Source organism: Rhinolophus ferrumequinum, chromosome 24 (assembly GCF_004115265.2).
Source record: "Rhinolophus ferrumequinum isolate MPI-CBG mRhiFer1 chromosome 24, mRhiFer1_v1.p, whole genome shotgun sequence".
Lineage (NCBI taxonomy): Eukaryota > Metazoa > Chordata > Mammalia > Chiroptera > Rhinolophidae > Rhinolophus > Rhinolophus ferrumequinum.
Window position 1 is genome coordinate 29,424,318 of NC_046307.1, and position 9,385 is coordinate 29,433,702.

Consider the following 9,385-nt stretch of genomic DNA (forward strand, 5'->3'; position numbering starts at 1 on the left):
CCATAAACATTGAAATGGCATATAAAATTCTCATAGATATATGATTCTCTTTATAAACTATATAATTTCATTGATCTGTCTGCTTTTGCTTGCACTTTCTGCTCTAGTATTTTTTTAATTACTGTGATTTTATGATAGGTTTTAATATCTGCACATATTAGGGGTGGTGCACCCATCTTCCCAATACCACCCACCATTCGTCTTATGTATTTTAATTGACCTGGCTATCTTTTCATGGTTATTTTTTTATATTCCATAGATTTAATTTTCGATCACTTGAGTACCTCCCTCAAAGAAAAAAGAACATCTCCTGTTGGTACTTTTCATGAGGTTGTTTTGAATTTACAGATTAACTGGGGAGAACTGAAATTATCTTGGACAGAGACTTCCTGTTCTAAAGCAAGCTGTGTCTCTCCATTTATACATGTCTTCTTTTTATTCCCCTTTATAAAGTTTTATAGCCTCCTTCACATAGGTCCCACCAATGCTCAGTTTCTAAAAAGTATTCTACAGGGAAATTGCTATTTCCAGTAAGGTCAAAGCATGGAAGACACTCAGTTTGGCATCAAACGTGGACCCTTAAATGCTGTGAACACCACTCCATCCCATCTGCTCTTAACGCTGGACCTAAGCCAGGAGGTAGCTTCCCTTCCGGAAGATGGAATGGCTCAGTCAATTGATCAGTGGGTAATTGATGGCACTGACCATATGCTCAGCCCTGTGCTAGGAATATAGGACACAGACCCCCATCTTTAAGGAGCTTTGATGCTGCCTGCCTGAACAGTCAAGAGTTACATCCCTTAATAAGCTTCCATATTATCCCATGTGCTATGGACTTTGCGTTGATGGGAAATAAAGGAGAAGAGGCCTGGAGCAGTCAGGAAAGTGTTCAGGAAGGAGGTGGGAACCAAACTGGGCATTGTCCTTTGGTTGCCATTTAAATAATAAAGAAGAGGAAGGAAGCGAAGTACAGGCAAGGGATTATGCCACAACCATTTAGTCCACACCTGCTATGAACCTGATACTGGGCTAGGCACATGAAGAGGAAGTTATGTGCTCAACAAATATTATTACACATTCACTATAAACCAAGGTCTGCCTTAGATGCTAGAAAAACCAAAATGAGTAATGTCTACCCTGGCCTCAAGGAGCTTGTATACAAGGGAAACAGACTCTTAAGCAGATAAGTCCAACGGCTGTTATGACAGAAAGCTGTGGAGAGAATAGCAGAGACCCTTAATTTGGTTAAGCGTGCACCTCATGGGTACCATGGGTGGGATTCAGTGAGCCTCTGAGTTCTAAAATTATATGATGCTGAATTATTTGCATAACCAGCATTCTTAGGTTAAGAACCACCGGGGTAGAGTGACACAAAATACTTGACTTCTAGATATTTGTGTTTTATAGGCCAGATAAAATATATGTAAAGACACCATTACAAATAGCAAGTAAACAATTCTAGCCTTCCCCCAGCCCAGCAGTATTCTAAGAGTTCAGAAACTGCCCAGCTTGGTACCAGGCAGATTTGGGTTTGAATCCCAGTTCTACCACTGAATAGCTGTGTGACCCTGGGTGAGTTCCCCACACTCAGAGACTCAATGTCCACATCTGGAAATTGAGAATACAGGACCCACGCATCCCTCTTGCCTGTTATGAGGGTGAAATTAGGTAAGCTGTGTGGGTCACCTGGATCTTGGCAGGTTTTCACAGCCTGGTTATTGCTTCCTCCTGCTTCCACACTTCAGAGGAAGCATACTCGTAGGCTGTAGTTATGAGAAGGAATTTAAGCCAGGTTTGGAAAGGGTGGAGAGGAAGAGAGGAAAGGAAAGGGCTTGTCACACGAGTGGGCAATGTGAGTAAAGGGAAAGGAGCCAGAAAAGTCAGCTCATGTTGTGAAGAATCAGTCCATCACAGCCCAGCTGAGCAGGTCCATCCATCACAGCCAGCCTAAGCACTTTGAACTCTATCCTATGAACTATAGGAGCTGCTGGAGGGTTTGGGGCAAGGAGGTCGATCCCATGGTGAGGTGGCTCTCAGCTCAGCCTTTGCTCATCTGTGAATCCCAAGACACCCATAAAAACAACTTTTAAAATTAAAGTGTGGGCTAAGGTGATGCTTCTCACCTTGGGATCTTGTTAAACAGCAGATTCACTGGGTAACTGAGATTCTGCGTGTCTAGTAAGTACTCAGGTGGTATCCATGCTGTTTCTCCAGAAACCTCACTTTGAGTAGCCAGGGGCTAATGTATTTCAGTTTTATTATTTTTATCACTATTATTACTCATACAGCGTATGTTGATTGAGGGCCTGTCACATATCAGGCACCGTGGTAGGCCCTGGGGAGAGAGAGACAAATCAGACGCGAACTCTCTTTTCTAGACGCTCACCGTCTAATCGGGGCATGAGGCATAGCCCTAAGCAACTGTAATTCAAGGTAGAAAGTGATAAATGCCATATATTAGGTTCAGATAAAGTGCTTTGACAATTCAGCAGAGAGAGATTGTTCCCAGTTGAGGGAGAAATTGCCTGGGTGCCTAAGGAAATAAATAGAAGCTTCTTTTTCTTAATATTAAACAGTAAGAACCCAGACTTCTGAGCTGGATTTTTAATCCTAGCTCTACCACTTACTAAACATGTGACTTTGTTAATCTCTTAAACCTCGATTTCCTCATCTGTGAAATGAGACACCATAGAACAGGGCTGCTGGAAGGATTGTGTGTGCGAAGATCTGTAAACATAGTACCTAATAACTGGTTCCTAGGTCATTGTAAATGGTAGCTGTGGTGATTATTATTTTTTCAGCATTTGCTTTAAAACATAACATGAGACTTTTGGCCTCAAAGATATTGTATTTGTTGGAGAATTTTATGATCTCATTCCAGGGTTAAGTGGCAAATGAAAATGAAAAAAACCTTGAAGGGGATTTCCAAATCCAAGGAAACCTCCCATACAAAGCTGGTGTTGAAAGAATCGGCAACCGTTTTACTTTTTTTGAGTTTCTATTGGGCCAAACTGCTTCAGCTGAGGAGACGGCTTGGCTGTAAGTGTAGCCAAATGCTCCTAAGAAGAGCCACAACTCGAAAGGAGTTCCACTATATTTACAAGCTGATCAAAAGTTTTACCACCTACTGGCTCCCCTGAAGTCACCGGCTTGTTGGATGCAGACTGTGAAATAAGTTAAATCCGATTTATAATCCTAGAGTCCCAGAATGTCAGAGTCCAGAGGGATGTTATAAACCACCCAGCCCCGGGTGGTCCAGATAAATGATGCTTTGGGTCCTCAGGCCTCTGTTACGGTCTCCAAGGCCTCCCGTGGGTCATTCCTTCATCCAGTGTTTACTGAGATCTATGGATGTAGGAGTACATAAAGAATTAGAAGGACCCCCTTTCTGCCCCACAGTGAGGGGATAAGGGCAGGGGCCCCACACGGACATCAGGAACTAACACAGGAGGCTACTGGGCTTAACAACAGAAGATCTCGTTTCAGACCGTCTCTGTCTTAACTGTGCAGGATCTGGGCCTCTATTTCTTCTGCAGTCTTTACAGTGCGGATAATCCACTATGTTCATAAAGCTGTTACGGGGATTACATGAAATAGAACATAAGAAAGTTGGCTGACATACAACAAGGACCCAATAAACACAGTATCTTGTTAATTTTTTATTTCTCAAATAGTATTCAGTGGATTTTTACCCATTATAAAAGTAATACATGTTTATAGAGAACATTTTGGAAAACACCAAAAAGCACAGAGAAGGAAAATTACCCATAATTTCAGCACCCAAGGATAAACAGTGTTTTTCTTTCCCTGTATATCCTTCCGGTCCTTTGTACACATCAACATACATATGGTGTGTCCCCATGAGCTGTGTGGGCAGTGATTCAGACCCTTGGTTAGAGGCTGCCTGGATGCACCCACTAGCTGTCTGACCTAGAGCAGCTTACCTTCTGTTCCCGGGAGTGTAATAGTCATAGCCTCCAGCAAGCAAACGCTCCTGATCCCAGTCACCAGGAGTGCTGTAGACTACAGTGTACAATGGCGCCCCCTAGAGCTGTGCACGTTGAAGGAGTAACTGGCATAAGGATGGTTAAGCATTTAGCCCCGTGACTAGCAACAGAGTAAGCTTGTTACATGGTAGCTGCTATTCCACAAACGTGCCCGTTGTTTTTAAAGGGTGGAGGTTCGCAGACGGTTGCAACCTTGTGTTCAGTGTTCAGATTTGTTGAATGGCCCCTTAAGGATGACCCGCTGAGACCAAGTCCAGCTGAGAAATTCTTCTCCCTTGGAGGATCCTACTCTGCCTTAGCTTTGATCCTTGCACTTCGCAATCCCTCTAAATCGCCTTAGGGCAGGCAAGGCCCAAGTGAGGGGGTAGGCTCACTGTACCATCTGCTGGCCCCTTTATCCCTCCCCCCACAAGCTCCACCTCCTGTGCACCCGACCCAAGTATCCAGCTTTCAACCCCTCCAAGCCCTCAGAAGTAGAGTCTCATTTGAGCTGCTTAAAAAGCCTCAGTAAGAGGCTATGAGTGGCGTCAGAATGGAGCCATGGGGCCGCCCTCCCACCAGTGGTTTCCCAAGTCTGCCTACACTTCTGCTCACTCTCGCTACAGAGTTGATGGTATGCGAGATAGCTTGAAAGGACGCCTGGAGATGGCACAGGAATCTTTGAATCACATGTTTGGTCAACCCGTTGGTCACTGAACAAATGTTTATTTAGTCTCTATTATGCCGGGGAGACAGTTGTTCCCTGTTCACTTGTCTTTCAATCCTTTAGGTTCCTCAGAGAGGAATTCCTCTCACTTTAGAGCCAGCAAGTCTTCAACACCCTTCCAGCCTGCTAATGTCCCTTTTGAAAAAGACGGCAGGCCGCAGGCTCACCCCTGTCTGGAGTGAGCCAGAGAACTAACACCATTTCGTTTCCATCATATTTTTCTCTCCCATGACACTCTATTTATATAGCAAATGATACAGGTTTTAAAATAATGATAAAAAGCTTCCTTGAAATTTTGTGGGTTTTTTTAGTTTAGATATGAAAAATGAGTTGGAAAAAAAAAAAAGAAGAAGAAAAAAAGAAGAAAAAATGAGTTGATTTCACGAAAAGCATTCAAAACGTGTCCAGATGGTACAGTGACTGATGCTGAGAAAGCCCTGGATGTGAGATGGGTGAGGCTTAACCGTTTGAGGGTTGCTGACCCCTTCAAGCCTGGGATGACAGCTATGGATTCTCCCCTGGAAAAATGCGTGAATGTCACATAAAATTTCAGCTGGTTCGAGAACCCCTGGGCCTGTATTGAAAAGGGCAGTGGGGTGAGAGTCCCGACAGCTGGCCAGCACAGATCTCATCCTTCTCCCCACCACCCTCATCTTTGTAGGTGGTGCTGCCAGTAAGCGCCGCACTGGCGGTAGTAATAATAGTTGTATTTGAAGCCGTAAGAAGAGCTGCACTTGAGTGCTTTTAACATGCCAGGCATGTACCAAGCCTAAGGTCATCGCATGCACGCAGGAAGGAACTATCAGCATCCCCATTTTCCTGGAAACTGAGCCTCACCCAGCTCAGGGGGCTTCTCCAAGGCCACACAGCTGGGAAGCCAAGGTCAGCTTTTGAACACAGTCTACCTACCTGTGATGTCTGAACAGGTCCTTAACCACTAACCCCCACTGCCTCAATACATGTTTGTAGACTCAAGTGAATGACAACTTGAACAGGTTCTGGTGGTCATTTTGCCATTCACCCGCTGAGTGACCTTGAGCAAGTCACCCACCCTCACTGACCTGCCATAATTCTCAACTGCAGAGCAGGGAGCATCAGGCCATTTCATATGCAAGAGAAGTGGCGCCGGGCTCAGACATGCACAGTGAGTCAGTGGCCGTGTCGCAGAGCCCAGCACAGCCCTGACTTCCAGCAGAGAGCAGGCTCCAGAAACCTTCATTTCCTGTTGATATTTGCTCCCCTCTCCTGGCAGCTTGCTTGGTCCCCAAAGGTCTGTTTGGGTGCGCAGAGTAAAAGATCCCTGTCACTGATCCTCCTTCATCCCTAATTAATTATGGTTTCTTGGATCCCACCAGGGCAGGCCGGTGGCCTGGCGAACAGGATCCCTCATCCCAGTAGCTACTGTGCTGCTGGGGGGAGAGGCAGGAGGAAAAGGGCCGACATATGCGTGGAATTCCAGGTGGCCTGCCTTCCAGTCCCTCACCCACACTGCCCCTCTGTGGTGGGTCTAGAGAAGCTGGCACACCCCAGCCGGGAGGGGCAGGACTTCCATCACAGACTTCACAGACTGGAGAGGACCCAGATAAAACCGCTCCCCTAAAGGAGGGAAACTGAGGCCAGAGAGGGAAAGCAACTTACCCGAGATGATACAGTGAGTTACCAAACATAGGTCCCACACATAGTAGGTTTCCCAGAATTACATTTCCAGCCCAATCAGTGATTTGGAGAAATAATAATTATTTGGTTAGTTAGTGTTAATGCAGAGCTGATGCGGGTGGCAGGCAGACACCTGGTACTCATACACAGTCGATGGGAGGGTAAACGGCTGCCCCACTTCGGAGGGCAACTTGGCTCACGGTCAGCACTTGAATGTGGAACTCACCCCAGTGATTCCTCAATTTATTCCTCAACATGCAAATGCATGAGGCTTTTCATTACTGCAGTTTGTAACAACCCCAAATTGGAAATCACCTATGAGTACTTGACTATCATTAGGAAAGGGTTAAGTAAACTACGACCACGTTTCCCCGAAAATAAGCCCCAGTTAAGACTGCCAGCCAGACGGACGCCTTTAGTATGTTATGACGATGTTCCAGAAGAAGATGACATAACTGCATTTGAATAAATGAAGATTGTTGTAATGAAAAATAAGACATCCCCTGAAAATACGCCCTAATGGGTCTTTTGGAGCAAACATAAATATAAGACCCAGTCTTATTTTCAGGGAAACACGATATATATCCAGACAGTAGGATGTAATGCAGCTGGGCAGATCCTTTGAGATCTATGCCCAGGAGCAGAATTGCTAGGTTAGGAGGTGTGTGTATATTTAATGGGACCAAATGGTACCAGAGTCTTCTCCAGGTCTTCACAACCTGTGTCCCACTGTAGCCCTGCCTACACTTGGCACTGTCCACCCTCCTAATTTTTGCCAGTCCAACAGGTATAAATTATACCTCTTTGTGTTCTTCATTTTAATCTATTTGACTGCCTAGTATTTTGAGTCTCTTGTCGTGTGCTCTTTAGCCTTCCGCTTTCCTGTTTTGTAAATTGCCTCTTCCTTTTCTTTGTGCACCTTTCCACTGGGACTGCTGTCTTTTTCTTGCTGATTTGCAGGAGTCCTTATATAGTCTAACGATCAATCCCTTGACTATCACGGGCATTGTAAATATCCTCTCCCACCCTTGTCTTGTAGTTTATCTTTTTGAAGTCTTAAGTCATTTTTCTTCACCTCAGATCAAAAAGGCCGTCCTTTACCTTGTCTTCTTTTGCCTTGAAAGTTTTACCTTTCGCACTCAGATTTGTAGTACATCTCATATTTGCCTTGGAGATAAATCAGCGTCTACTTTACGGCATTTTGTCAAGTTTAAAATAATATACCCAAAGTGCCGGCGCAGTGCCTCCCACCCGGAACAGGTGTGCAATTGTGGTGATTATCATCATTTGAGTAGAAAGTGGTAAGCGCTGCCCTAGGAAATCTAGAGATATAGGAGCTCAGATGCTGTTTAGCTAGAGCAGGAAAGCTTTCGTGGGCGAAGGGAAGTAATCGAAGTTGGCCCTAAGAGTGAATGTAAGACTCATTCATTCTGAGACAAAAAGGCGAGCATGCCAGGCCGAGGAAGGGGGCTGGCAGCATCCTGCCGGTGGGCAGTGTTTAGGCGGAGCACAGCGCAGAGGGCCTGAGTACTCACCAACTGCTGTCTGTTTTCCTGCCCGTGCCCACCCTCCCCTTCCCCCTGCAGGCTCCCTGTTCTCCACCCTGAAGCCCCCCGACACCGTGTTCAAGGTGGTGTTCTGGCTGGGCTACTTCAACAGCTGCCTCAACCCCATCATCTACCCGTGCTCCAGCAAGGAGTTCAAGCGCGCCTTCGTGCGCATCCTCGGGTGCCAGTGCCGCGCCCGTCGCCGTCGCCGCCGCCGCCGCCGTCGCCTGGGCGGCTGCGCCTACACCTACCGGCCGTGGACGCGCGGCGGCTCGCTGGAGCGCTCGCAGTCGCGCAAGGACTCGCTGGACGACAGCGGCAGCTGCCTGAGTGGCAGCCAGCGGACCCTGCCCTCGGCCTCGCCGAGCCCCGGCTACCTGGGCCGCGGCGCGCAGCCGCCCGTCGAGCTGTGCTCCCTCCCGGAGTGGAAGGCGCCCGGTGCCCTCCTGAGCCTACCCGAGGCCCCCGGCCGCCGCGGCCGCCAGGACTCGGGCCCGCTCTTCACCTTCAAGCTCCTGGCGGAGCCCGAGAGCCCCGGGACCGACGGGGGCTCCAGCAATGGGGGCTGCGAGGCCGCGCCCGACGTGGCCAACGGGCAGCCGGGCTTCAAAAGCAACATGCCCCTGGCGCCGGGGCCGTTGTAGGGACCCGCGCACGGCTTCCTTTCCCTGGGGAGGACATCACCGAGGGGGGAGGGGGGCTGAGGGGGTGTCGGCGCCCTGGAGCCCGGGGCCCAAGGGGAAACGGGGGGTGGGGGGGCGGGGAGGGAGAGGGGCAGCTGCTTTTCTGGCAGGGGCATGGGTGCCAGGTACAGCACCGAGAGCTGGGCCGAGCATGCTGAGAGCCTGGGGGACCCGACGCCAGCCGGGATTATGTCTCTCTCTCTGTGTATATATATAAAAGAGTCCCTCTGTATATGTATTTAACCGTGGGTACACGTGCGTGTGTCTGTGCGGTGTATGTGTGGTCTGCATGTGTGCGTGTGTGGGGCAGAGCAAGTGTGCGCCCAGGAGGCAGCGGGGTGGGGGGGGCCTTGTTTGTCTCGTGACTTCGTACCTCTCAAGCCCCTCCTTGTACTACACTGAACGATGGCACTTTGGCGGGGTTGGAAACAAAGTCCGACATTAAAGGTCATTTCTCCTGTGCGGCTTTGAGTAGTTTGTGATCTGGGTGGCAGGCAGGGTCTGGAGTTTCCTTTTCCGTACACTTCAGCTTTGTCCCTGTCCCTTCCGCAGGTCTTATGGACGATAGTTGTGCTGACCACCCCATCCCACCCCATCCCATCTCACCCCCTCCCCCTACATTTTTGCTTTTGCCATTACTGTCCCCAAGGACTAAACAAATTTGACCCTGTGGATGAAAGTGACCCCCTGGACTTGTCCCATAAATCCTGCGTGCCTGCTTTTGACTCTTAGCAGTTTCTAAATCCTCCTGCTGTGGGTAGCCCTGGGCAATGTCTGGCCTGGCCC

The 9,385-nt window shown here is 48.2% G+C and overlaps 1 protein-coding gene across 2 annotated transcripts in view; it reads left to right on the forward strand.

Moving 5' to 3' along the window:
* The window catches only part of ADRA1B (adrenoceptor alpha 1B), an 82,887-nt gene extending 73,832 nt beyond the window's left edge, over positions 1-9,055 (forward strand). Inside the window, exon 4 of one of the 2 annotated variants that reach the window (XM_033097038.1) lies at positions 7,956-8,609. In XM_033097038.1, the coding sequence (XP_032952929.1) occupies positions 7,956-8,560 (605 nt within the window). In that variant the 3' untranslated portion in view covers positions 8,561-8,609. Of the gene's footprint in view, positions 1-7,955 lie in introns of both variants that reach the window. The other variant, XM_033097039.1, reaches the window with a different exon arrangement.
* Positions 9,056-9,385: the final 330 nt, after the last annotated feature.